General features: G+C 51.6%; 11 protein-coding genes across 11 annotated transcripts; 7 read left to right on the top strand and 4 right to left on the bottom strand.

The window, feature by feature from the left end:
* Nucleotides 1-6: 6 nt before the first annotated feature.
* Nucleotides 7-1,315, bottom strand: BDW74DRAFT_118674 (uncharacterized protein). The gene is made up of 3 exons (XM_073721954.1): nt 887-1,315; nt 590-831; nt 7-535 (listed from the first exon to the last, which is right to left on the bottom strand). The coding sequence occupies exons 1-3, from the start codon at nt 1,074-1,076 to the stop codon at nt 170-172; spliced, it is 798 nt and encodes a 265-aa protein (XP_073577856.1). The 5' UTR covers nt 1,077-1,315; the 3' UTR covers nt 7-169.
* Nucleotides 1,316-2,578: 1,263 nt separating this feature from the next.
* Nucleotides 2,579-5,974, top strand: BDW74DRAFT_163919 (uncharacterized protein). The gene is made up of 6 exons (XM_073726175.1): nt 2,579-2,712; nt 2,760-2,822; nt 2,868-3,155; nt 3,229-3,484; nt 3,534-3,660; nt 3,709-5,974. The coding sequence occupies exons 1-6, from the start codon at nt 2,611-2,613 to the stop codon at nt 5,921-5,923; spliced, it is 3,051 nt and encodes a 1,016-aa protein (XP_073577855.1). The 5' UTR covers nt 2,579-2,610; the 3' UTR covers nt 5,924-5,974.
* A 271-nt stretch (nt 5,975-6,245) lies between these two features.
* Nucleotides 6,246-7,276, top strand: BDW74DRAFT_163918 (4F5 domain protein). The gene is made up of 3 exons (XM_073726174.1): nt 6,246-6,394; nt 6,484-6,568; nt 6,753-7,276. Exons 1-3 carry the CDS (start codon nt 6,332-6,334, stop codon nt 6,800-6,802), a joined length of 198 nt encoding a protein of 65 aa, XP_073577854.1. The 5' UTR covers nt 6,246-6,331; the 3' UTR covers nt 6,803-7,276.
* On the bottom strand, nt 7,277-8,381 carry BDW74DRAFT_163917 (uncharacterized protein). Its single transcript, XM_073726173.1, has one exon. The coding sequence runs from the start codon at nt 8,356-8,358 to the stop codon at nt 7,285-7,287; it is 1,074 nt and encodes a 357-aa protein (XP_073577853.1). The 5' UTR covers nt 8,359-8,381; the 3' UTR covers nt 7,277-7,284.
* Nucleotides 8,382-8,455: 74 nt separating this feature from the next.
* Nucleotides 8,456-9,470, top strand: BDW74DRAFT_163915 (guided entry of tail-anchored proteins factor 1). Its single transcript, XM_073726172.1, has 3 exons — nt 8,456-8,761; nt 8,820-9,006; nt 9,072-9,470. Exons 1-3 carry the CDS (start codon nt 8,675-8,677, stop codon nt 9,392-9,394), a joined length of 597 nt encoding a protein of 198 aa, XP_073577852.1. The 5' UTR covers nt 8,456-8,674; the 3' UTR covers nt 9,395-9,470.
* Nucleotides 9,471-10,276: 806 nt separating this feature from the next.
* BDW74DRAFT_189514 (transcription factor domain-containing protein) lies at nt 10,277-12,557 on the top strand (the record flags this gene model as incomplete). Its single annotated transcript, XM_073731989.1, has 5 exons — nt 10,277-10,458; nt 10,517-11,359; nt 11,408-11,809; nt 11,865-12,100; nt 12,151-12,557. 5 exons carry the CDS (start codon nt 10,277-10,279, stop codon nt 12,555-12,557), a joined length of 2,070 nt encoding a protein of 689 aa, XP_073577851.1.
* BDW74DRAFT_189510 (uncharacterized protein) lies at nt 12,551-14,758 on the top strand. Its single transcript, XM_073731988.1, has 4 exons — nt 12,551-12,994; nt 13,045-13,444; nt 13,503-13,853; nt 13,904-14,758. Exons 1-4 carry the CDS (start codon nt 12,886-12,888, stop codon nt 14,742-14,744), a joined length of 1,701 nt encoding a protein of 566 aa, XP_073577850.1. The 5' UTR covers nt 12,551-12,885; the 3' UTR covers nt 14,745-14,758.
* A 360-nt stretch (nt 14,759-15,118) lies between these two features.
* On the top strand, nt 15,119-17,126 carry BDW74DRAFT_171697 (thiamine pyrophosphate-binding protein; the record flags this gene model as incomplete). Its single annotated transcript, XM_073727355.1, has 4 exons — nt 15,119-15,375; nt 15,431-15,663; nt 15,735-15,931; nt 15,993-17,126. The coding sequence occupies 4 exons, from the start codon at nt 15,119-15,121 to the stop codon at nt 17,124-17,126; spliced, it is 1,821 nt and encodes a 606-aa protein (XP_073577849.1).
* A 36-nt stretch (nt 17,127-17,162) lies between these two features.
* Nucleotides 17,163-18,475, bottom strand: BDW74DRAFT_183991 (2,3-butanediol dehydrogenase; the record flags this gene model as incomplete). The annotated part of the gene is made up of 4 exons (XM_073730681.1): nt 17,163-17,311; nt 17,366-17,471; nt 17,531-18,285; nt 18,337-18,475. The coding sequence occupies 4 exons, from the start codon at nt 18,473-18,475 to the stop codon at nt 17,163-17,165; spliced, it is 1,149 nt and encodes a 382-aa protein (XP_073577848.1).
* Nucleotides 18,476-19,199: 724 nt separating this feature from the next.
* On the bottom strand, nt 19,200-20,709 carry BDW74DRAFT_189499 (uncharacterized protein; the record flags this gene model as incomplete). Its single annotated transcript, XM_073731987.1, has 3 exons — nt 19,200-19,970; nt 20,020-20,626; nt 20,676-20,709. The coding sequence occupies 3 exons, from the start codon at nt 20,707-20,709 to the stop codon at nt 19,268-19,270; spliced, it is 1,344 nt and encodes a 447-aa protein (XP_073577847.1). The 3' UTR covers nt 19,200-19,267.
* Nucleotides 20,710-20,868: 159 nt separating this feature from the next.
* Nucleotides 20,869-21,998, top strand: BDW74DRAFT_163907 (uncharacterized protein). Its single transcript, XM_073726171.1, has 4 exons — nt 20,869-20,989; nt 21,039-21,227; nt 21,284-21,395; nt 21,452-21,998. Exons 1-4 carry the CDS (start codon nt 20,888-20,890, stop codon nt 21,559-21,561), a joined length of 513 nt encoding a protein of 170 aa, XP_073577846.1. The 5' UTR covers nt 20,869-20,887; the 3' UTR covers nt 21,562-21,998.
* The last annotated feature ends 2,037 nt before the right edge of the window (nt 21,999-24,035 follow it).

Below are 24,035 nucleotides of genomic sequence, written 5' to 3'. Positions count from 1 at the left end.
GAAATCTGCAAAAAGAGGGATATCTGAAGACAATAACATGCAACGATAAAATAAATGAAAAACGTATACCAATCCAATCGCTAATATCACAAATAAGCCAACGCCAACTTTGACGCCTCAAGCATCCATGGTCGATTTCACAAGATACGACGCATCCCTATCGTACCTCCTAGATACGAGAGGACTCTTGCAAAGCCGGATGATGAGCGAGATCCGGGATAGTGACGCCCGACGAATCCCGCGAATACTTCGAAGAAGGCGCATAATCCGCATGACTAGGCATGGGCAATGTGGTCGCCAGTGTTGCATGCCTGGGCGGAGATAACTTGATAGGGAATCGATTCAGGCTGGCTGTCGATATGCGTCGAACAGGGCTCGGCGAGTGGTATGAGGGCAGGGTCTCTTCGCGCTTGGAACTCAGCTCGAATGAGCGCTGGCTGCCTGTTCGTGAGGCGACCTTTTGCGGCGCAACGGCCCCGTATACGCGGACATGGCGCGCGCTGATACCCATATCGCGGTCTGCGAAGGCGAAGTTCTGTAGTGAGTCAGCCAAAGCTAAGAACAAGAATGCTTGAAAGGTGAGACTTACCGCAGCAAGATTGAGGAAGCTGAGGACAATGGCTAAAATCCCCGCTGAAATGATTATTCGCCAGAATGTAAGACCCAGCTTTTCTTGGCTTGTGGCCGGCTTGTTGAGGTCCCCCAATGCTCCAATCCCAAGTATCAGCATTGCAAATGCCAGTGAGAGGAATCCGGAGTTCTCTCCGAGGGATGGCCAGTGTCGGTCGAAGTAGCCGCGGAAGAAAGGAAGTTCAGAGACTAGAAGGAAAACTGTGTCTGTTAGCACATCTATCATAGAGTGGGAATGAACATGGTCGGTACTTACTGGAGATGCCAATGGCTATGGCATGTGCGACGGCTTCAAAGAAGAAGAAGCTGGTCAGAAGGTCGATCTTGATCAGCATGACCACATGGGCAGCGATGATGTCAAGGAAGACGATGATATTCATGGCCCGCACGGCATTAAGGATCACGTATCCTGGACCAGCCAGGGACTCTTTCAGCGAAGCCATCATAATCGCGGTGGGTGTTGAAGATATTCAAAAGATGCAGCGAGCAGAGTAGTAGAATGCGGGCTCTAACAGCACTCGGGCTTGTGCTCCGGACGTGGTCAAGTGAGCGGATGAAATGAATCAAAGGCCGACCAGCAGCAAACTGACGAAATGGAAGGGAAGGTAAGTTAAGGAGAGAAAGAACCACAAAGGTTGTTGGGCGTCAAGAGAGAAGGAAGGACAACTGGAGAGGAACTGACGGCCGCTCGCTGCCTCGGGCAGGTGGGCGTCTATTAATCTAACCCGATACCCATTGTGAGGCTATTGGATGAATCGACAGAGCAATAGACACAATGGGCTAGAAAGGACCTGAAACACTTCAAAAAACTCCATTGAGAACCGAGCTCCATTGGCTTTGGCGCCGAAAGGGTTCCTTGTGTTTCTTTCTTGGACTGGGGCCTGAAGCTGGAGTAGGTATGCGCTGCAAGGATCAGTGCCTTGAATGTTTCACTTCGGGCAAGAGCCTCGCAGCGCCAGGTTGTCGCACATTCCCTGTCATGTTGATAATCAGTCCGCCAGTCCGGGTACGGATGGATATGTTGCAGAGTTGGAGTTGGAGAGAGGATGGAGTGGAGGAGAGGACGCGGTTGTTTGCGCGCTGAAACCCAGCGCCAAACGATTGGCCCTCGTAGCCTCACTCTCTGCTCGCGATCGCTGCCCGCCGTTCCCTTGAGAATCCTCGGAATTCCGGGAGCATTGTGAGTCGCTCTTTCATTCGCTGCTTGTTTTTGAAACGATCCCAAAGACTAGCTTGGGCGCTTAGCTCCCTGGCATCAAAGGGTCTTTGATTCTTGGACTCTTTCTTCGTCGAGTCCCCAAAGCCACGTGAGGGCAGCATCTTCTTGCATTGTGTACTGATGGCGAGCTCGAAATGACCATGCGACCATGGTCGCTACTTATCCCTGGCGGAGAGTTGTAGTATCTTTGCTGTCATGAAGAACCAAGAAACGAGTCCGGCCGTTACCTATGTGCCCAGCGCCGGCAGATGGCGCAGCGCCAAACGGCTGCCTGCCAATGGACCGCGGCAAGGCGCTTCGGGTGTCCGCCTGGACAACGGCTAGCCTATCCATGCAGCTGTCCGAATCTTCCTGCAATTGGGTGTCTAGAGGAGAATGGGGAGTGCAGATGATTATATATGGATAGGCGCCTTTACGGCCATGGGCGACCACCCAGGGACGCCCCTTTCGAGGCTCTGCACTATCAGCTGCCATGGTAAGCTCTTCTCTGGTAGACTGGATCACCATACTAACACGTCGTCGAGACTGGCTGCCTGCGGCCTGACACTTTTTTACGCACGCTTGTGCCTGGCAAAAGCCCAGGGATCGAGTGAGATCCTATACCGACTACGACGAATCAGTATACTAATATGGATAGTATCATTGCCATTCATGGCCTCAACCCGAAGAACAAAGAGCGCCATGCTGAGCGGACATGGGAGCTGAATGGGAAGATGTGGCTGAGGGACTTTCTTCCCAATCAGCTACCTCAAGCCAGGGTGATGCTCTTTGGATATAACTCCAATGTCAGCATCCAATCTTCTGCGGCCGGCGTCCGGGAGCAAGCACAGAACTTGCTCAGTAGGCTATGGCTCGAAAGACAAGTAAGCGATATCATACTTCTATGCAAGTACGGATCTCAATCAATTAGGGTTGCGAGTCTCGACCTATAATTTTTATCGCTCACAGTCTTGGTGGTATAGTAGTCAAAGAGGTATGCATCCTTATTCTCCCTCCCGGGCACGGCTAAATCTTTCAGGCACTTGTACAAGCCAAACTGGGACACACCTTCAATTCCATTCGAGCCGCGACGTACGGCATAGCCTTCTTTGGCACACCTCACCGAGGCAGCCATTTGGCAAAGATGGGAGAGACATTGGCAAAGGCCGTGAGGGCGTTTCTCAGAACGCCAAGCAACACCTTTATCAATGCCTTAAAAGAGAACGATCTGTACGCCAATGAACTTTCAGCAAACTTCGGGCAGCTATTGGAGGACTACAAGTATATAAACTTCTACGAGACTCTACCTTTGAGGAGTCTTGGAATCGTACGTCAGGAACAGGCGTCCTTTATTACTACCCTTGTCGTTAATTTACTAATAGGTATATGTTCTCGCCTAGATTGTAGAGAAGAAGTCAGCAACACTCGGCCTCCCTGATTCTCGCGAGCTCACGGTAGCTTTGCTTGGGGACCACGAAAGTATCTGCCGATACGCTAGTGAAGAAGACGACAACTACAAGCACGTTTCCGGCCTCATTACCAGGTTTGCTGCCATAGCGATGAAGGTGTGCGAGGAGGCATCTCTCTTTGGAGATTCCTGCGCAGAATTGACCCTCGCAGGGCTGACCCTGGTCGAGCACACGGAATCAAGGATACGTAGGTTGCGTTCACCACTTGAGACGATCTTACTTGCTGATCATGATAGATATGATTCCATATGCGCGGAATATAAGGTTCGTGGGCCGGGAGCCTGTTCTCGATCAACTCAAAAGTCTGATCCTGCCTACTGGGACAAACTCTCGAGTTGCGCTTTTTGGTCTAGGTGGTGTAGGGTGAGTTTCCTTAAAACCTTCTCTTACGATTATGTACTAAGCCATCAGGAAATCCCATGTGGCTATTGAATTTGCCCACCGAATCTCGACCGGGTTCCAAGCGTCGGTGTTCTGGGTTAGCGCCAGCAATACTGATCGCTTTCGTGAAGGGTACAATGCGATATTCGACGAGCACATTGCTTCGGACTCGGAACCAGACGCGAATTGCGACAAAGCCGTCCGGGTCAAAGAATGGCTTGAGAAAGATCATGATAAATGGATACTGATCATTGACAACGCCGATGAAACATCTTTGTTCGAGCCATCCAAGCAGGGAAAGCAGGGCGAGAACCGTTCAATTCTAGACCTAATTCCCAGCTCGCCACGTGGAACTGTCCTTGTCACGACACGAAATCGAGCAGCTGGTGTGAAGTTCACAAAGGGAGCAGCGACCATGGTCGAAGTCAAGCCGATGACTGCCGAGGAATCGAAGCTCCTCATCAAGAGCAATGTGACAGACCATTTTCTCGAGGAGTCCGAGATGGACGGGCTCTCTGAACTATTAGGCCATCTACCGCTGGCCATGGTCCAAGCGGTAGCCTTTATGCAGGAGAACTCAATGAGCATCGGGGAGTATATCGAGCTGTACAACGACAGTGAAGAGACTAGCATGGATTTACTCTGTGAGCCATTTGAGACTCTAGGAAGGGACACCGGAGTTCCCAACGCCGTCGCCACAACGCTAATTGTCTCAATCAACCAAATCAAGGAGCAGAATCCCAAGGCTGTGGAGGTACTTCAGCTAATCGCCTTCCTGGATAGAAATGAGGTCCCGAAGAGCTTGGTTCAGGCCAGGGTCAAACGCGCATTGGATTTAACGAAGGCGCTCGGAACTTTAAAAGCCTTTTCTTTGATTGTACCAACTGACGGGAAGGGGAACTTCTCTTTCCACCGGCTCGTGCAGTTGGTGTTGCGGAAGTGGCTTCTCATTGAAAGTCTTTATGAAGACAAATCGATACAGGCTATGGAGCTCCTCGATGAGGTCTATCCTGATGCTACGTTTGAGAACTGGGGTATCTGTGCGGCTTACTTGCCTCACGCCCAATCGGTTCTAGCTCTCATTCCAGAGGTGCAGGGTGAAGTCAGAAAAAGGGTATTCCACCTCAAAGAAGGCATCGCATACTATCTATGGTCACAGGGCCGTAGTGCGGAGGCAGAAAAGCTGGACCTTCAGCTCGTGGAAGAAAAGAAGGTTGAATTTGGACCCGATCATCCCGAGACATTGGAAAGCATTGCTGGTCTGGCCTCAACTTATTATGATCAAGCGAGATGGACCGAGGCTGAGAAGTTGGATACCTTCATTGTTGAGGCAAGGAAGAAGTCCCTCGGGCTTCGTGACAAAGTGACTCTGACCAGTATGGCGAACCTAGCCACAACGATCGAGACCCAAGGGCGCATGGAAGAGGCAGAGAAAATAAGATCTGAGGTTCTCGAGGCAGCGAGATCAGAGTACGGCGACGACGATGACCAGACTGTTACCGCAATGGCTAACCTCGCAACACTATACTTGGATACTGGCAAAGTGGATGAAGCGGCTCAACTGACACAGCACGTATTGCGCTGGAGACTAAAGAATTTTGGACCTGAACATAAATTCACACTCACCAGCGCAATCATTCTTGCCAAGATCTACCGGACGCAAAACAAATTGGAAGAAGCAGAGAAACTAGCAGTTCAAACAGGCAAAACTATGGAGAAGGCTCTGGGTGCAGAACATCCGGAAACATATGCGAGCAAAACTATACTGGCCGATATATACTACGACCAAGAAAAGCTAGACGATGCGAAAGCGGTACTGTTGAAGATGATCGAAGAGGGAGAGCAACAAGGTGACAGCGGGCATGAGCTGCTAGGTAGGAAACTTCGCCTTGCCGATGTATACATCAAGGAGAAGAACGAAGAGCAGGCGACGAAGCTGCAAAGAGAAGCCCTAAGCGCCAGCATGGAAACCCTGGGCCCTGACCACGCATTTACCTTGAAATGCCTCTACTTCATAGCGATGACACATAAAAGGCAAGGCAGAGAATCCGAAGCAATCAAGCTAATGGCTCGGGTTACGCACCGCGAGGAGAAGCTCCTAGGGCCGTTCAACGATGCTACATTGCAGTCTTTGCATATGTTGACGGAGTGGTGCGGCGATGAAGCGGGTATAGAGAAGCTTCTGGAATTGGAGGCAGAAGACGAAACATGGCCGACATCCTTGAGCGAGTGGACTACTGTATAGACGAATCTGTTCCGTCAGATATTATTATGTACGCTGAGTGTCATATACAGAATTTCGAGAGCATTGAGAACAGCCTACGTGGTTCAGGTCAAGAAGAGGTAAATGAGCTCTGTATACATGAAGGTATTTAGGAGCTTTTAGTTTACTACTTTTTCCCAACAGCCAATGATCTGGACATATGTTACACTATCTCTCACGCTAGACCTGTTCTGTTATTTAGCCGGTCGTCATTTATTTAGCCACAGATTAGCAACAACCAATCAGCCGCCTGCGCGATATTTTGAGTCTGATTTGGTCTGTCCAGCCTCAGCTTTCCCCTATCACTCAGCCCAAATCCCCCAGCAGCGAAAAATACCTCGTCTCCCTAGCAGCCTCTACAGCCAGGAGCGTCAGGAGAATCCCAGCAAAATGACTCGCGGAAACCAACGAGACCGAGACCGCAAGAAGAACGAGAAGGCCCAGAAAGGCGTTGTAAGTTTTCGCTGCCACTCACTTTCACAACCCCTGATCCCTGCCATCCAAATCCGATCAGTGCTAATGTTTTTTTGCTTGCAATGTAGAAAACGGCAAACACGATGTCCGGAACGGCATTCGCGCGCAAGAAGGAGGACGATGCCGCGAAGATGCGGGCGAAGCAGGCAGCCGGTAAGCCAGCCATAGCCAGCCATAGCCAGGGTCTTCCATGTCTTTCAGGGACAAAGGAACTACCCGGAGTCCTTTTGCTTTTATGCTTACACGGGCGTTTATGCTTGCTTTCTTCTTTCTTTTTCCCTGTGCTACCCTTCGGTAGTGATGAACATGGCGGCTGACTCTTACTTTTCTGCTCTAGCCGAGGCGAAGAAAGCCGCGGAGGGCGCGGCTGGGGGAAACAAAAAGTGACACCTGCCTTTGCGCTGTGACGACGCTATATACCTTTTGCTGAACTCTCGATTACGACTTCGTACTTGGATACTCTCTACCGTCTATTCTTCTCCGACAGTCTACGAATGCGCAAACTATAACGTATTTTTAATCGCCGGTTGCCTTGCCACAAATTGGATGGCAGATGCTAGGGATTCTGGGTCACGGACGGGCAGCCGATAGATATAGTGCATGTGGGATTGGGATTCTGCTTGAAATAACGTTGGTCTATGCGCTGCTATACAACAGCCGGGGATAACTTGGGGTTACCACGTTGGGGCATGGGAATGTCGCTTTTGACGATAGCTACGCTTGATTTGTTAGCGAGGCGTTTTAATGAAGATCTGAAGCGTTTGGTTTGATTATAGCGGGTCTTTTCATTAGACTTAGACTATGGGTATATACGGGGTTACATTTGCTTCCGAGCGAGCTCCTCATGGATAACTTTCGCGAGAATGGTATTAAGCGTGATTTTGGATGGGCTCAGTCGCCCAGTGCACGCGGGCTCTATCAAGCCATATCCGCCACGAAACAGCGGGCTTACTATCGCCCTGCAACCCGGCTGATGGGGGGACGCCCAAAACACTCCATGGATACGATTGTGAATGCTCTGCCATTTCGAGCAGCTGGAACTTGCGCACAGCGAGATCAATAACCGTCCAGATGCTCTCGCCCTCCCAGCCAATGTCGAGCGCAAACCGGACTAACTTGCCTACAGCCTCGGAGCGAAGCGCCGTATCAGGCACAACATCCAGCAGATAAAGCAGGAACATCAGACCAGATATATCGGCTGGATGAGCGAGACAACAATCCAGAGTAGGTTCGACGATGCCCCGCCCCAATTGTATCCTCCAATTCTCGCCTTGTATTTCCCCCGACTCCGATAGCATGCGGTGGATCTGTCGCAAGTGTGTAAAGGCGTAGTAGTTCCTAGGATGTAGTTCCCCAGCTCGAAGGACAACGCGCAGTTCGGCTTGGAAAAGTCCCTCGATTTCACTGAACCCAGGTTTGCGCAATCGGACGAGGTGCGATTGAACCCACTGACGGTGTTGCCAGAGGGTTGGCGACTTGGTGTGCCGGTGGAGCGGGGAGCAGAGGTATGTAATCATGAGGGAGAGTTCGATGTCCAGCGCCTGAAGAAGCGCCTCTGGGTTCAAGCTGAACAAAGCGCTTAGCCTCCGCTTTCTCCAGTTGCATGCTGTCAGGTGTTCGCAGTCGAAGAGGAGGATGATATCCGATGCGATCAACAGCTTCTTGTCTAACTCATCGTGCCCAGAGTTCAATCCCGATGGATCTAGAAATGCAGCATCCTTTTTACTCTCTGTACCTGCCAAATTGTCGAAGAAAACCTTCCGCGCAACCACAAACGCCTGCACTAAGTGTTTCTTCGTGATTCCAATGGAATTCCCATCTTCGAGTATCGGGCCAAAGGCCGGCGGGAGGATCTCGAATTCAAGAACGCGGACATCTCGATTCGCAAAGATCCGGGAGAGGTCTTGAAAGGCGTCGGTTTGTGGCGGACATTGGGCTGTCATTGAGATAGGAGCATGGCTGGAGGTGGTCGTTCCCCGCTTGCTCGCGCCGGAGATCAGAAAAGCCGCCCGCCGAAGATCAGTTTTGGCAACGTGACAACGTCATTTGCGTTACTCGAGCTCCTCCATCCCTACCAGCAATTCTGCTGCAAGCTGTGACTGCGTCTTGAATCTAGCGGTTGGAACCTCAGTCGTCTGTGTTCTGCTTACAGCGACTTGTTCCTTGACTCCGCGGTTGGATCTCTTGCTCGTTTTCATTTCGTGCTTCCACAAATAAACCCAGTCGAACTCGACGCTCTACGACTTGACGGTAGCAACCATGATCTCCCTCATTTGGACGATATTTATCCTCCATATTGCCATCTTTCTCATAAACACGATTGGCGCAACGACCATCGATAACCTGGTACGTCCGTCCTGGTCTCTACCCCTCTGAGACTTGCGCGCAGTTAACACAACCCCAGCTATGGCACCTCTACCTCAAACTCCCGACGTCGCTCTACAGTACCGCCCAGGAACAAAGCAAGCTGAAGCGCGAGGTCGTCCAGCTGAAGCGGGATATGAACAACACCAGCTCGCAGGATGAATTCGCCAAGTGGGCGAAGTTGCGGCGCCGACATGACAAGGCGCTGAGTGATTATGAGGCTCTGAGTATGTGTCCTTCACCAACTTCCTATAGCAAAAGATCCAGCGAAACTAACTGTCTATTTGTCTAGACCAGAAGCTTTCCTCCCAGAAATCGTCCTTCGACTGGTTCGTCAAAATTGCCCGATGGCTCAGCACGACCGGCCTCAAGCTCTTCATCCAATTCCGATACTCGAAGGCGCCTGTTTTTGAACTCCCCGGTGGTTGGCTTCCCTATCCCGTTGAGTGGATTTTGGCCTTCCCTCGCGCTCCGCAAGGCTCCGTGAGCGTCCAGGTCTGGAACAGTGTGTGCGCGACGGCGGTCTCGGTTATGGCTGAGATCATTACGGGCATGGCTTTACAGGTCAAGGGAAAAGGGCAAGCTGTTCCGGCTACGGCTACTAAGATGCAATGATTGATGTTTAGATGTTTTTTATCTTGTATTGGATAGGTAGAGAATAAAAGTGACATGACATGCAATGGAATGTTCGTCAGATAAGAAACAATCGTTTATCGTCAACAACCCTCTACCGTAGTAGGGATTTCAGGGCTTGACTCTATGATTGGTATATCATCATATGAACCACACATCGGAAGGGAAAAATGTCGAAAGGGGAAACAAAGGGAAGAGAAAAGGTGAGTCCGGCCCCTTCGACAGAGCATCTGCAACCGCACTCTCGCGCAGCGACCGCTTTCAATAAGCTACAGACCCAAAAGGTAAGAAAAGGAAATGAACTCCTCGCCTCAAGAATGAGCCCCATTGAGTTACCCAGCGCACCAAAGTGAACCGAGCAATCGCATGACTATCCAAACACGACGAAAGGCAACCCAATAAACCCCTCTCCGGCAGCGATCTAGACCACCATTGTTTCCGCACGAGTGCGTCGGGCATAGAACGCAGCCGGTAGGGAATAGGGCAGTAAGCCGCTATCAAATTGCTTTTATGGCGGCGCGTTTCCGCATTGCCTGTCTGACGCCAAGGGCGAGGGACAGGGTGTCCGGGGACTTTCTCCCAAAGCGAGCCTCTTCGTGGAGGAAGAGGAGAGAGCTGTGGAACTCTCTGTGTGTGAGCTTTGAATGCGATTCTTTGAGCGAGGAGTTGGGAAAAAAGAAGGAGAAGAGTGCGTTTTGGAAATTTTATGAAGACGGTGGAGATAACTGTCATGTGATGGGACTAGGTCAGCTTTGGGCTAGGGTGGACCCACAGGCTAGTGCACAGCTTTCCCTTATTGAGTTGGAGTTGGCCTTGGCCTCTAGTAACTTACTAACTATTGGAAAGGCAGGTTTTCACACTACGATGTTTCCAAATATCCCACACCAATTAGGCCGCGGTGTGAAGCGGAGAAGGGTAGGCGTTGCCTGTAACCCATGCCGGGCTCACAAGATTCGTTGCGACGGGGTTCGGCCGGCATGTGGTACCTGTCTCCGTCGCCGAGAGAAGTGCGGCTATAGCGATAATGATGATGGTCACAGTTTCAAGTAAGTGGTGGATGGAGGATTAAGGATATTGTGTCTGACGCGTGTATCAATCACGAAGCCTAGGCGCCGGCGATGGACAAGATTCCTATCCGCTCAGTCCCAGGATACAACAGTCAACAACAGCCAAAGACGTATTTGAGCCCGAGGTCACTGCGATGGGCCTCGCTGTCCGTCCGCTGAATGATTCCCATAGATCCGGATCCGGAGAAGCTTTCTTTGGAGACTCTTCAGCCGTAACGTTTATCCAGCGACTGCAGGAGACGCTAAGACCTGAAGGATTGGCACCAGAGCTACCCCAGGCATATGACACGGCTCAGACACCGTCTAACAAAAGGACGGGTCAGTATACGGAAATCTCATTGGATATGCTCCCCCCTCGAGCACTGGCAGATCATCTTGTAGACTGCTACTTCTCGAAAATTCATATTTTGTATCCATTTGTTCACAAAGTGGCTTTTCTCTCTTTGTACCAGCGCATCTGGATGCTTGGAGACAATGGGAGCACTTCGATGAACATCGGACTAGGGCTGGGAGACTCTGTAGTCAGGAGGAGGACATTTTACTACGGATTGAATATCATATTTGCCCATGGATGTCAGTTTTCAGAAACAATGGGTGCTGAGCGGCAAACAACGTCTGAAGCATTCTTTCGTCTTTCCAAACCGGCGCTTGACGTGGACTACCTTGAGCACGGTGACCTGGCTCTGGTTCAGGTCCTCCTCCTCAGCTCCCATTACCTCCAGGGCTCGCAGACTCCCAATCGGTGCTGGCATGCGATCGGGAGCGCATGTCGACTGGCTCAGGGACTTGGTCTGCATACAAACACTGGCGATGAGTATCGTTCATTCGCTCAGAACCAGATGAGAAGGCGGGTATGGCATGGCTGTCGGATGTTAGACCTGTAAGTTGCGGTTTTAAAGGCTGATATGCCGCGCTAACGAAGCTTCAGAGCGGCTAGCTCTATGCTCGGTCGTCCGGCAATGGCATCTCAGCACTCACTTGTCCCTCTGCCCGAGGCAGTGGATGATTGCTACTTGGTTGGGGATGTCGCTTGTTGCGAACAGCCTCTGGGTACATTTTCCCGCGTTGAGTGGTTTATTGCTACCTTGAAGCTGCATGAACTTCTACAGAAGTTGCAGAACACCGTCTATGAGGATCAGATGGATCATTCGGCCCTGGACGCAGCTGTGCAGAAGAAGATGCGTATTGTACGACAAGTCCAATCCATTACTCAGATCGACCTGGAACTAGATAATTTTCGAGCAAACATTCCGCAGCCGCTGAGCTGGGAGGCAACGGAGGTTGATAAACCCGGTCCTTTCCTGAGAGAAAGATGTTTACTTAGAGCTAGGTGAGTCAAACATGTTCCGTGATCGCTTAGTGAAGCTCTCTGATATCATATAAAGATTCTTGTATCTCAAGCTTTTAGCGTACAGGCCTGCTCTCTCTCAATCACTTGATCGAAGGCCAGTGCAAAGGACAAATAGCGAAGATCAGATAGGCACATATGAAACTGGAATATATGCCAATCTAATCCTCAACTGCTCCGTACTATGCGTCCAGACTGCCCTTGAATTGATAGGACTGGTACACGACACTTGTAGCACTGATTTGGCAAGCGTCTGGTTCTATAACGTTTTCTGTGCGAATTCACACGACAAATCTCTTGGTTCTAGTGCTAATATGCTACAGATACATTTACCGCAGGGATAGTACTCATTCTTGCCGAAACCAATAGTGCGGCCGTAGCGGCTGTCACACGAAATGGCTTGGATGCCGCCTGGGAACAATGCCAATGGATTTTGAATTACTTGAAGACGTATAGCATTGTGGCTGAACGATGCTCTCACAGCTTGAGTGACACTAGATTCAAATGCTTGAGAATGCTGGGTAAGACATCATCCTTGCGTGAGCTGACTGGGCTAATGAGTAAAGATCCAGACTGCTGGGATCAGAATGCAGCCCAGACTGGCCGAGACGGCGCACCAAACCTTGATTCGGACGGGGCCGCAAATGAACCTCTTCCGAACAGTTTTTTTGATGATCTCAACCTCGACAATGTCGCTCTGGACTGGTCCTGGTTCGACTTTAGCTATTGACGAGCTGCTGATCCGGCAAAGCCATGCCGTTGCTCGACCCACCTACCGTTACATTCCGATACGCATCCTTACTACCAAGTGAGGTCGCAGAGCTGTATCCGATACCCGGCATGACAGTACCTTACAGTGTTCTTCAGCAGTTGACAACGCCTCCGATGGATAATCGGCCCTTGTGAGCGACGGAGATGGGAGGCCCTATTGATCCTTCCTCTGATCTGGACCCGATGATTCCGGGAAGAGTAAGTATAAAAAGGTATCTAGCGAACGGCAGATTCCTCCCTGTCTACCATTCATACTCTGTTGAATATCGATTTCTATACTCACTACGATGTCTCAACCTATCACTACCACCGATATCTTTATCTCTGGAGGTGGTCCTGTCGGCTTGACCATTGGGTACAGTCTTGCCAGACAAGGAGTGGCATCTCTCCTGGTTGGTAGGTACTAGACCATGCTATCGTGTGGTTCCACGCTGATGAATCTTAAGAGCAGCACGATAAAGATCAGCAAGCCATGTACGGCCGGGCGACCACGTTGTACCCCAGAACCCTTGAGATGCTTGATCAGCTCGACCTACTAGACAATCTCAACCAGATTGGCTACGTTGCTCGGAACAGCGTGACCTTCAAAGACGGTCAACGTGTGACGTCTCGTGGATGGCATAAGATGTTTGAAGCAATGCAGGGAACTTTCTTGGACTATTGTCTTAATATCCGGCAAAAGTACTCGGAGGAGATTATCCGTACGGCTTATCAAAAATTGGGTGGCAACCCCTATATTGGCTGGAAGCTAGAGTCATTCTCGGTCGATCATGAGAGTCAGGACGACTACAAAGTGACATCGCAAATTCGAAATCTAGCAACAGAAGAGACTGCAATCATAAGAAGGTTTCAGTTTAAAAACCACATACTTCCAGATTACAAGCTAACTAACTTTCGTTGGCAGCAAATACATTGTTGGCGCCGATGGCGGCCGGTCGTCGGTACGACGCCTGGCAAATATTCCATTTGAGGGCGAACACACTCCCCACAGATGGGTACGGATCGATGGCCGCTTCAAAACAAACATGCCCGATGCGGATATAGGATTCGCATCTATTGAGTCCAAGCACCACGGCAACGTGCTCTGGGTGCAATTGGACCATGGTGTGAAGCGCATTGGATTTGCCATGACGAAAGAGATGCTCACGAAGTACGGGGAACGACTCACCGAAGAGGATGCCAAACGAGAGGCCATCAAGTCTATGGAACCATTTACGCTGGAGTTTGAGCGTGTGGACTGGTGGACCCTTTACAGGTTAGTCTTGCCCCATACAAAGCATACATACGTGGCTGACCAGTAGATAGCATCAACCAACGTGTAGCTGATACCTACATTAGCAATGATAGGGTCATCTTGGCCGGCGATGCCTGTCATACGCACTCTTCAGGTGCCGCACAAGGCATGAACACTGGTGTCCACGACGCGGTCAATCTGGCCTGGAAGCTTGGCGGTACGATCAAAGGCTGGTACAACAGGAGTGTCCTCGAAACCTATGATAGCGAACGCCGCCAAGCCGCGCATCGCCTCATTGAGCTCGACAAAGCCTTCTCCGCCGTGATCTCGGGCCAAATCCCAGACTTCCACAAGGAACGGTACACCGATGCTAACGAGCTGTTCACCAAACTCTTCGACGAAACAATCCAGTTCTCCATCGGACTGGGCATTCATTACGACGAGAACGTGGTCAACAAGGCTTCTACTACCGGTATGATTACCGCAGGCTGGAGAGCTCCGGATGCCCTCGTGTACCCTCCTGGCTCGCGTCTGCCGGTCCGTCTGTTTAGCCTGACTAAGAACCTCGGCCCATGGTCTATCGTGATCTTTGCTGGACTGCCTTTCGAGGCCCAAGCAGCTCTGGCGGGAGCAGTGGAAGAGCTGAGAGTTGCGGCAGCTACCCTGCCCGGTGGCATGGTCCGGTTCATGACTGTTGTCGCACAACCCGTTACCCAGGGTGATCGACTTTTCAGCATTCCCAGGCTTGGATACCTCTGTTTTGACCATGACCAGTCGGCTCATGCTGCCTATACCATCTCGCCTGGGAGGGGCGCGGTGGTGGTACTGCGACCTGATGGGATACTTGCTCACGCCGTGGCGCTGGAGGATGTTGAAAGTGTGATCACTTTCTTATCTAGTCTGACTGTATAGATCCCTTAGCTTACAATGATAGACGCGCCTTCTCATTATAGAAATATCAGAGAGTTCATCCCATATCGTGTGAAAGAATGGATCATCGATGCAACTGGTCAGGTACATACGTCATCCAATGCATGGCCCAGAAGTCCCCTGCATAGTATAGGTAGTATCCTTGCTTCTACGTGCATTTGCTCAATGAGATGTAGAAATGTGAGGGTGCAACCCCGCACCCCTCACGCATCCCATCCGTATCCTCGGCTCCCCTCAAGAGACCAAGCACCTTTGCCATCTGGTCTTATATCAATTGCTCTCGTCCACGGTCCACTCTGAAGTCAATTCAAACTCCAACTATACCAAAGAGCAACAGAAGAAGAAGATACGATACAATGCCGTTCCCTCTTACCTACCCTACCACGCGCTCCTTAACAGGCGGCGACCTCCTCGCCCAGTCGCTCAAGCATCTTGGCGTCCAAGTCGCATTCGGTCTTCATGGCGGGCATCTCGATGCCTTCCTCATGGGCTGCGAGAGCGTCGGGATCAAACTCGTCGACACACGGCACGAGACAGCAGCCGTCCAGGCGGCAGAGGGATACGCGAAGGTCTCCCGGGGGCTGGGTGTTGCATTTGTTACAGCCAACAGCGGGTTCGCCCTTGCCATTTACTCGTACATCACAATGTGAAGGTTAATGGGTGGGTAGGTTCTCGAATGGCGTCCCTGGTCTTGCCTCGGCGCTGGCAGATCGCTCCCCGATCCTAGTGATAACGTCGTCGCCGCCACTTCGGGACAGCGAGAACAACTCGCTGCAGGGGATCATTGATCAAGTTGTTGTGAGCAGGCCGTTGACAAAGTTCGCACATCGTGTTACGAATCCTGAGGATGCGCCGCGATTGGTTAGTTTGGCTGTCCGGACGGCGTTGGCGGGTGCACCAGGTTTGTAGTCACTATTCTTAATTCAAGACCATAGACATATGTCTGGGGTGGGTAGATGCTGACGTTTATAGGCCCGGTACTTCTCGACTTCCCGATCGATGTGCTGTTCACGCCAGTTCATGAGAAGCTGATTTCCTGGGGCTCGATTACGTCTCCACGCTCTTATGCCCCCGGTCCACATGCTGAAGCAGTAAAGGAGGCTATAACTCTTTTAAGGTCTGCGACAAGGCCGGTTGTCATTATTGGCAGTGGAGCGCAGGGCGAGGAAGTACGCTGCCCATTCAGTACCAGTTAGGGCAAAGTGAGCTAACCAACCCTAATCCAACCAGACAACGACCCAGTTACTCCGGTTCTCAAACCAAACCAACATTCCCATCTTCGATACTCAGAAATGCATGCTCTCGCCAGACCTAGCTACAAAAGGCAAATTCTATGGTGGGACTGCAGGTAGTCTCGCACAACTTCCTGCGGTTGAAGCGCCCCAGCCGGACCTGGTTCTCCTGCTGGGCGCGCGAACAGGCATGTTCCTAGCCGGCCGCAGTGGAGCAATTATACCGCCGCATGAGAAGTGCAAGCTTATCCAGGTCGATATCGACGGCGGCGAGATTGGTCGGACTCTCCCCGTGGATTTCGGTGTCATCTCGGACGTGGGCCAGTTCGTTGCAGCGGTCAACAGCCAACTCAACCTCGACACCGCACCCGCTGGAAATTGTGAACGAGTTGACAAAGACTGGGTGAAAAAGGCAGTATCCATCAAGAACCTACCATCCCCCTTTGATTCGGACCCCGAAACCGAATTTTCTGGTCGCATGCACCCGCATCACGCCCTCAAAGCCCTCTTCACCACGCTCTCCACACAAATCAAGAACCCCATCCTTGTCACAGATGGCGGCGAGTGCGCCCTCTGGGCACACGGCGTTGCGCCCATTCTAAACCCAAGCGCGATCCTAAAATCTACAGGCGCGCTAGGATTCTTAGGGAATGGATTCGGCTACGCACTCGGCGCTGCCGTCGCATCTCCAGGCACGAAGGTGATAAACGTGCAAGGCGACGGGTCAGCTGGATTCCATTTCATGGAGCTGGACACGTACGCACGGCTCGGTCTTGACGTCGTCACAATCGTCGTGAATAACTACTGCTGGGGCATGAGCAGTAACGGGCAGGAGCTTGTTTACGGAAACTTGAACCCGGCGAGGCCCGTTAGTTCGCTATCGGCTGTTACAGGGTACGCGGCTGTTTCCGGGGGCTTGGGGAATAGGGGTGCTAAGATTGAAAGGATTGGGGAGGTGGAAGGGGCTGTGCAGAAGGTTTTGGACGGGCAGGGGCCCGCGTGCATTGAGTTGATTGTTGACTCGAAGCCCGTCCACCCCATTACGGAGTCCATGGTTGGGAAGACGGAGGATCCGAACCTGGTCGTTGTGCCTTACTATGATAACATTCCTAGGGCCGATTATAAGGTGTAGGTAGGTAGGTAGGTAGGTAGATAGGTAGGTGACTATTTATACACTGCCGTTGATGTTCGCGCGCTTGGGCGTAGCAAGGACCTTGATGTGGTCGTTTGGCTTGATGAGTTCTTTGAAGCCTTGCTCGACGATGTCCTCTAGTGAGAGGCGTCTGGTTATCATTTTCTCGACGCCTTGGAAGCGACCTGTCTGGTATTAGTGCTCTGGCCTGAACTGAAAGTCTGAGAAGGGAATCCCACCTGTTACAAATGCTTCGACAACGCTCTTGAAGTCGTCCTGGTTGTATGCCAGCGAACACTTGTACATGATCTCCTTCCACATGAACGAGGCGAGCGGGAGCGTCATCTGTCAATGAAAGTTAGCCGACACTTCCCATCAAGTCGAATCGAGGAAGGAAAACATACAGGCGTCTTCGGAACCGCAAGGTTGACATAGACGCCCCTAAACCTCAAACTCTGACATCCAGCATCGAAACCCGGCTGTGCACCCGCACAGTCAAAGACAACGCCGACGCCATCCCCAGTCAGCGCCTTGACCATGACCGGCGCATCAATCTCAGCAGGATCAAATATCTCCGTAACAGTTCCAGCATCACGCAGTGTATCCCGTCTTGCCTTGGCCATCTCAGACACATAGACTGTTTTGGCGCCGCGAGCACGCAGGACATAGCTCATCGCTACGCCAACGGGCCCGGCACCAATGATCAGCACGGGAATCTTGCTGAGATCCGCGCTCTCACTATCTGTCCGGGCACCTTGATAAGGTGCAACCGAAAGGAAAAGGCTTAGGGCATGCCACGCCACAGCCAGCGGCTCGATCAGCGCCGCAGCCGCAAGATCGACCTTATTATCCTCATCCTCAGGGAGAACATGGACAGCCTCTGGTATGACAGCAACTACCTCAGAAAGACCACCGCCGCCCCCGGAGAGCCCGACGAAGCCGATCTTCTCGCAGCTGTTCGTGGCGGTTTGCGAGCAGGGTGTGCACGAGGAGCAGTAGTAGCGCGGGTCCACGACGACGGCTTGGCCCTTCTTTAGGTGTAAGACTGACTCTGGGACGTAGCTGATTCGGCCGGTGAACTCGTGGCCCATGGTCACGGGGAGAACGGCGTTTGTTAGCGGATGTGGCCCGGATTGCTGGGAGGGGATAGCGAAGGGGCCTATCGTTCTTGTTAGCTAACTACGTATCACGTTTGAGCGCTTGAGCGTACCAAAGATGTATTCATTAAGATCGCTACCACAGATCCCACACCATTCGACTTCAATTAGGACTTTGTCATTGCTTTCCTCGGGAGTCGGGACGTCCTCGACGCGGACGTCGCCTGCGGCGTAGAATTGGGTGGCGCGCATGCTGTAGGTAGAAGGATTTTGACTGAGACAGTTGGCATCGTAATCGGGGTCCAACAGATCATATATCTGAGGGGTTACCTGCCTCCTCATCCGGCCTCATCGGCCCTCGGCTGTGTTCTTGCATTACTCCGCGTAGGTGGCAGACGTCATGTATGAGCGGAGGACGGAGTAAATATCTCAGTGATGGGAGTTGCGGACTAGTAGCGGAGTAATACGCGCAGTTGTACGGCATTTGTCCGATAATCCTTAGAACTTGATGATGGACCCGTTATAAGGCGCAGTGTGCATAGTTATCGAAACTCAGATTTATTCCCGGCGACGGGGCTCATGAACGGAATGAATTTGAGTGTAGATACAAACGTAAGTATAAGATGGCTTTCAGGACATGGCTAGTAGTTATACCTCCAGGCTGGAATCATTTCATATCATGTCGGCTTTATGGCCTGATTTGCTTTTTTGTCTCTAAGCCGAGTGACGGGAGCATGGTCCAACCCAGCCACAATGAGTATGGAGGTTAACGATTCCAGGGCTTGTTCGTACGTAGGGTCTAAAGCTCTGTTCAGTGCTGAGCGAACTGATTCTTTGACGCTATGGAGCTTACCTAGGCCGAATAGAACACTTGAAAAGAGCAACCTTGAAACGGACAACCTTGAATAGGATCCACGGCTATAGAATGCGAGTGTGAGAACAAGACGATGTGAGCAGAAATGCCACGTATGATAAAAAGAACCGTTACTCCTATGAACCCTAACAAGTAGTAATTTTGCGATATACATTGACAGAAAAGGAAGTCTAAGCCTTGGACTTGGACTTGGACTTCTTCTTCGACTTTGTAGCGGGCGAGGCAGCAGCGGCCGCCTTGGGCTTGGGGGACTCAACAGGAGCCTCGGCAATGGCCTTCTTCTTCTCCTTCTTTTCCTTCTTCGACTTCTTGGGGGTATCATCGGTCTTCTCAACGTCGGCCTTGGCGGGCTCAGCGGGAGTCTCGATAGCCTTAGCCTCAGCCTCCTGCTCACCCTCAACAGCCTTAACTTCCTCCTCAGGCTGCTGGAAGGGGACTTCATCGATGCTCTTCAGCTCCGGCAGCGGCATCTGGTACCCAAGCGCCTTCAGCTTCTCCGCCTTGGCAAGACGCCGCTTCTGCTCCTGCTCGATGTGGTTTGTCCACTTCTCACGGGTCCGTCCCTTGTCCAGACGCTTCTTTTCGATGCGGTTCCATGGCGTGGCCTTGAAGCGGCGGTTCGCGCCCTTCCAGAGCTCAGGGTGCAGCTGCTCGCTAGGAACGTACTTGCATTTCAGGATGTGCCCGTACATGAGGTAGTTGTCCATGGTGGCGGCGACAATCTTGGCGACGGACTCGGAAGCGAATTCAATGAAGGCATAGTGCTTGGATTTACCGGTGTGGCGGTTACGAGAGAGACGGAGCTTGGTGATCTCGCCAAACTGGGTGAAATAAGCGCGCATCTGGTGTTCGTAGAAACCGTGAGGAATGCGTCTGGAATGTTATCAGTGACGGCAGCAGAGACTATTGAACAATGACCTACCCAACGTAAACAACACCAGGGTTTTCTGAAGACCCGGCCTTGTTCTGTTTCTGCAGCTTCAGGATCTTGCGCTTGGCCTTCTTCGAATCGGGAATCTTGGGAACCGGGGCGTCAGGGTCAATAGCCTCGTCTCCGGACTCGTCCTCGTCACCGCTGCTCTCGAAGCCGCGGATCAAAGCGGTGGTCTGATCGTCATCTTCTTCGCTCTCCTCCGCAACGGGTGCAACGTCCTCTTCGGAATCGCTAGGCACAATCTCGACCTTCTTCGCCTTCTTTCCACCCTTCTCTTTCACAGGCGCAGCGGTGCCATCCTCCTTCTTAGACTTTTTAGCGCTCGGCTTGGCCTTGATCTCCTTCTCGGCCTTCTTGACGGGAACTTCCGCCTCGCTCTCCTCATCGCTCATGTAGTCCGCAGCACGCTTGCGAGGCTTGATCGGTCGGGGAGCGTCGCCATCGGTCTTAGGCTTCGAGGCCTTGTTCTCCTTCGCTCCATTGGTCTTGTTCTTCTTGAGGATAGGCTTGGGGCTCTCAGCGGGCTCAGCGGCTTTGGCTTCGACCTTTTTCGTCTTCTTCGCGGGCGAGTCGACCGTGGCGGCGGCAGCAGCGGCTAGAATCGTTAGGGCACAGATGACGAATACAATCCCAGTATAACATACCCTTGCGCTTCTTGTCTTTCTTATCAGGAGCCATTATTAGACACTAGATGAGTGGTTGTTTAGTTTTGACCGAGCGGGAACTTTTTGCTGAAAATTATTTTTGGGCTGCAGAACGCCGGGCGGTGAGCGTGAGAAGTGCTCCGCCTTCCCTGCCATCTCCACCCATCAACACGCCAGCTTCCTACGCCTCAAGGTCGACAACTGCAGATGTCATGGGGAAGAACAAGGGCACCGACCGGGCCCTGACGCAGGAACAGATCTGGGATGACTCTGCGCTCGTCCAGAGTTGGGATGAAGCGGTCGAGGAATACAAGGTACGCTACCCCGTTAGCACGTGACTACGGTCTGCTAATTGCGCTACAGCTTTACCATAGCATCGCCGCTAAGGGCGAGAATGTTGAAGACGTCCTAAGAGAGGCCGAAGCTGCAGCTGAGGTTGAGGCGGGTCCGTCAATGTCCTGGGCCCAGGTCGAGAAGGACGATGACATGGCTGACGTGGTCGCGGATGCTTATGAGCCTGCTGCCGCTGCAGCTGAGACGCATGTCTCGCAGGTATGACTCTTTTGCGCATGGTACTCTCGAAAATGATGGCTGATTGATGGACACAGACACAAGCAGTTGAAGAGACTGCGCAGGTGAAACAGCCTCAAGAGTCTGCGGCTGCGGCTGGGACTGCTCAATCACAAGCACCGACCATGCCGTATCCCGCTTTCCCCCAAAGTAAGCTCATGGATCAAATCTACATTTACTGTGATGAGAGCTAAAGATTATTCCAGCTCAAGACGAGGGGTTGAAGAACCTCATGATGGCATGGTATTATGCTGGGTACTACACTGCTCTGTACCAGGAACAGCAACGGGCGAATGGGAACGGTACAAGCTCATGAGGCTTTGAAAGCTCGTCATCTCAAACGCATCAACATGTCGACGCATGGCCGAGTTGGCATACTCCTCATTTTGGTTTCTGAGAATGTCCTGCATTGCCACTCGTCGTCAGCGGGCACCCGTTTGTCCAAGGCCCAGCCAGACCGTGCGACCAAACGACGACCCACTAGATCAAGACCCCTCGGTGGCAGGCATGTCCTTGGATATTATCGGTCTCTTTTATGCTGGTAGAGCAGAAGTACTGGTCTTTGGGAAGTGATGGGCTATGCTATCTGTGAGCTTTACATTTGAAGTTATCAGCAGCCCCTTCTCCGTATTTAACTAGAGCCTAGTATGATAGTAACATTAGCCGCGTCCAAAGACTCGATCTGCGCTCGGCCAGCGATGATCCTTGACCATGTTCCAATGTACCTAGGTCAGTCCCAACCTCTTCGAGCAAACGGACTCACTGCACCCCGACCAGGATGGTCTCGTAGACGGACCATCAATCAACCCTCATGCTTCGGGGTCGCGTTTCTCTCTCCGGGCGCCGGCCGATAAAAGGAGAGCTCGCTGTCTTGAATCCAGTCCTAATCCCTAAATCTTAGCTCCAAGTTTTTGTCAGCGCATTATACCGCTGGGCCATAAAAGCCAATTGGCTATGAAGCCTGTCCTTATATACCAACAGTTTTCTTGTCCTTTGCTATGCACTGCTCTTCCCTTCTCTTTTATATATACAACCCCTTACTCTATATATAATGTGGTCTATAATCAATCGCATTTCAACTCGGGACATGGTCCGAATATTGGATAAATGACGACTCGAACTCTTTCTACACTTATCTTTCATCTCCCAGACCATTTTCCTCAAAGTACGATCTTGTGCTTGTTGCGGATTCTTTACTGAACTTTGACTCATCCAGTGTTCGATATAAATACAACTCAAGACAACCGGAGTCCGAATTCAACTTTACAAAATCACGACTGACAGGACCTCATTTACTCCCAACTCGAGGTCTTGTACATCATGGCCTTCAAGGGACTCCGCATACCCGACGGGATCCCAGCTCACATGGGGTGCATTGACCGATACAGCTTACCACTTACGGTTCAGGTAGCTACCATACCTTTCCTATATCTCCCGAGACACCACCCTCAGTTACTAACCGATGATTACTCTCGCAGCATGCCCACACCAGCAGCACCCATTGCGCTGCACTTCTCCTTGCAAGCCTCCTCCCATTGCCGCGTCCCACGAGCCGAAGTTGAAAATGTCGAACAGAAGCGCCGTTTGATGTGCAGTGTCCGTCTGCAACGACCGGGTCCTTGGGGTTCTGCTGGCGCGATGACCAACTACAATGGCCAATCAAGTCAAGCAGTCGCGTTACATTCAGCACCTCCCTTTCATACCACGCCTGCGAAGACGCTTGCATGGTACGGTATATGTGAAATGTTGGGGTAACCTTGGCGTTTTCCTTGGGGATATACAAGGCTTGAGATGTACATCGCATGCGTATCCGGTCGAAGAGCCGACCACAATACGTCTTCTCACTGCTCTTTGCAATGTCCACTCCAGGAGGTCCATCGAATAGTCGCGCGCGGTATACGAAGCTTCCGCTTAGGTATGTGCTCTTGTGAGTTGATTCTTGATAGGGAGTTACTTTAGAGCAATGCTGATCTTATACAGATCTAAAACAATGCACACGCGCACCTTGTGCGACTCGGCACTGGCCGCCCAAGCCTCAAAATGCCTTAGTACCTGGTTATACCTTCAGCACCGACTGAGGGTTCTACCCACGGTCGGAATCCCAGCGCTGATACTAAGCGCCGTTGATGTAACTGCTGTTCGACTAGCTGAGGCGAGTGGACAAGAGCATCACGCCTCCATTATAGATACCATGTTGTGGTAGCGGCACCGGGGTAGATATCTCTGCCGGAGCTGAACATTTTTTGCCCAAAGCTGACTATCCTGCAGACAATATAGCGCATGTCATGCCTATGGTTTCGGTAGAAGAGTGCTCGCAGGCGGGTCTATGAGGTATGGTATACCCTTGCCAATCGGAATAACTACATGCAAAAGTGACTGATCAATGTCCCTTAGCATGAACTAGGTAGCCTGATACGTTCTTCGCTCCGCCTCAAGTCACTCGCTGCCCCCGTCGAGTCGAAAGTCAGCAGTACACCCAAACTACATGCCGTGGAGTGTGGAAACAACCCAGGGAAAGAAAGTCGAAAGATACTCCCACGGTCGAGGTGCAGACCTTCTGAAGACGTAAGTAACCTTCCAAATACGTTGTTTCTGAAACCTTGGAGCATCAGCAGGTTTCTGACTATCCATGGCAGTCCAATGTGGTTTCTTCTTCCACAGGCGTGATTAACTGGTTTTATCGAAGCGGACGGAACAACAAAGTAGGATACATCCATTTGACAATGCAAACCGAGTCAAGCACGACGACTCGCTGGCCAAGCGCTCGGTACACCATGCGTGCACCCCAGC

The sequence above is a fragment of the Aspergillus multicolor genome, assembly GCF_047715735.1.
Source record: "Aspergillus multicolor strain CBS 133.54 unplaced genomic scaffold BDW74scaffold_54, whole genome shotgun sequence".
Classification (NCBI taxonomy): Eukaryota; Fungi; Ascomycota; class Eurotiomycetes; order Eurotiales; family Aspergillaceae; genus Aspergillus; species Aspergillus multicolor.
The sequence above is the reverse complement of the archived record's forward strand: the minus strand, read 5'-3'. Positions and strand labels throughout refer to the sequence as shown.

What these genes read in the sequence shown, in the direction of transcription:
- BDW74DRAFT_163919 (XM_073726175.1), top strand. Translation starts at nt 2,611, where the DNA reads ATGCTCTTTGGATATAACTCCAATGTCAGCATCCAATCTTCTGCGGCC. An exon ending in CTTTGAGGAGTCTTGGAATC is followed by an intron (nt 3,156 to 3,228) that starts GTACGTCAGGAA and finishes GTTCTCGCCTAG; the next exon opens with ATTGTAGAGAAGAAGTCAGC. An exon ending in GCACACGGAATCAAGGATAC is followed by an intron (nt 3,485 to 3,533) that starts GTAGGTTGCGTT and finishes TGATCATGATAG; the next exon opens with ATATGATTCCATATGCGCGG.
- BDW74DRAFT_163917 (XM_073726173.1), bottom strand. Translation starts at nt 8,358, where the DNA reads ATGACAGCCCAATGTCCGCCACAAACCGACGCCTTTCAAGACCTCTCC.
- BDW74DRAFT_189510 (XM_073731988.1), top strand. Translation starts at nt 12,886, where the DNA reads ATGTCTCAACCTATCACTACCACCGATATCTTTATCTCTGGAGGTGGT. An exon ending in GAGACTGCAATCATAAGAAG is followed by an intron (nt 13,445 to 13,502) that starts GTTTCAGTTTAA and finishes TTTCGTTGGCAG; the next exon opens with CAAATACATTGTTGGCGCCG. An exon ending in GACTGGTGGACCCTTTACAG is followed by an intron (nt 13,854 to 13,903) that starts GTTAGTCTTGCC and finishes ACCAGTAGATAG; the next exon opens with CATCAACCAACGTGTAGCTG.
- BDW74DRAFT_163907 (XM_073726171.1), top strand. Translation starts at nt 20,888, where the DNA reads ATGGGGAAGAACAAGGGCACCGACCGGGCCCTGACGCAGGAACAGATC. An exon ending in CTGAGACGCATGTCTCGCAG is followed by an intron (nt 21,228 to 21,283) that starts GTATGACTCTTT and finishes TGATGGACACAG; the next exon opens with ACACAAGCAGTTGAAGAGAC. An exon ending in GTATCCCGCTTTCCCCCAAA is followed by an intron (nt 21,396 to 21,451) that starts GTAAGCTCATGG and finishes AGATTATTCCAG; the next exon opens with CTCAAGACGAGGGGTTGAAG.
- BDW74DRAFT_163915 (XM_073726172.1), top strand. Translation starts at nt 8,675, where the DNA reads ATGATCTCCCTCATTTGGACGATATTTATCCTCCATATTGCCATCTTT. An exon ending in CAACGACCATCGATAACCTG is followed by an intron (nt 8,762 to 8,819) that starts GTACGTCCGTCC and finishes ACACAACCCCAG; the next exon opens with CTATGGCACCTCTACCTCAA. An exon ending in GAGTGATTATGAGGCTCTGA is followed by an intron (nt 9,007 to 9,071) that starts GTATGTGTCCTT and finishes CTATTTGTCTAG; the next exon opens with ACCAGAAGCTTTCCTCCCAG.
- BDW74DRAFT_163918 (XM_073726174.1), top strand. Translation starts at nt 6,332, where the DNA reads ATGACTCGCGGAAACCAACGAGACCGAGACCGCAAGAAGAACGAGAAG. An exon ending in AGAAGGCCCAGAAAGGCGTT is followed by an intron (nt 6,395 to 6,483) that starts GTAAGTTTTCGC and finishes CTTGCAATGTAG; the next exon opens with AAAACGGCAAACACGATGTC. An exon ending in GCGGGCGAAGCAGGCAGCCG is followed by an intron (nt 6,569 to 6,752) that starts GTAAGCCAGCCA and finishes TTTCTGCTCTAG; the next exon opens with CCGAGGCGAAGAAAGCCGCG.
- BDW74DRAFT_118674 (XM_073721954.1), bottom strand. Translation starts at nt 1,076, where the DNA reads ATGATGGCTTCGCTGAAAGAGTCCCTGGCTGGTCCAGGATACGTGATC. An exon ending in CATAGCCATTGGCATCTCCA is followed by an intron (nt 832 to 886) that starts GTAAGTACCGAC and finishes TAACAGACACAG; the next exon opens with TTTTCCTTCTAGTCTCTGAA. An exon ending in GCTTCCTCAATCTTGCTGCG is followed by an intron (nt 536 to 589) that starts GTAAGTCTCACC and finishes GACTCACTACAG; the next exon opens with AACTTCGCCTTCGCAGACCG.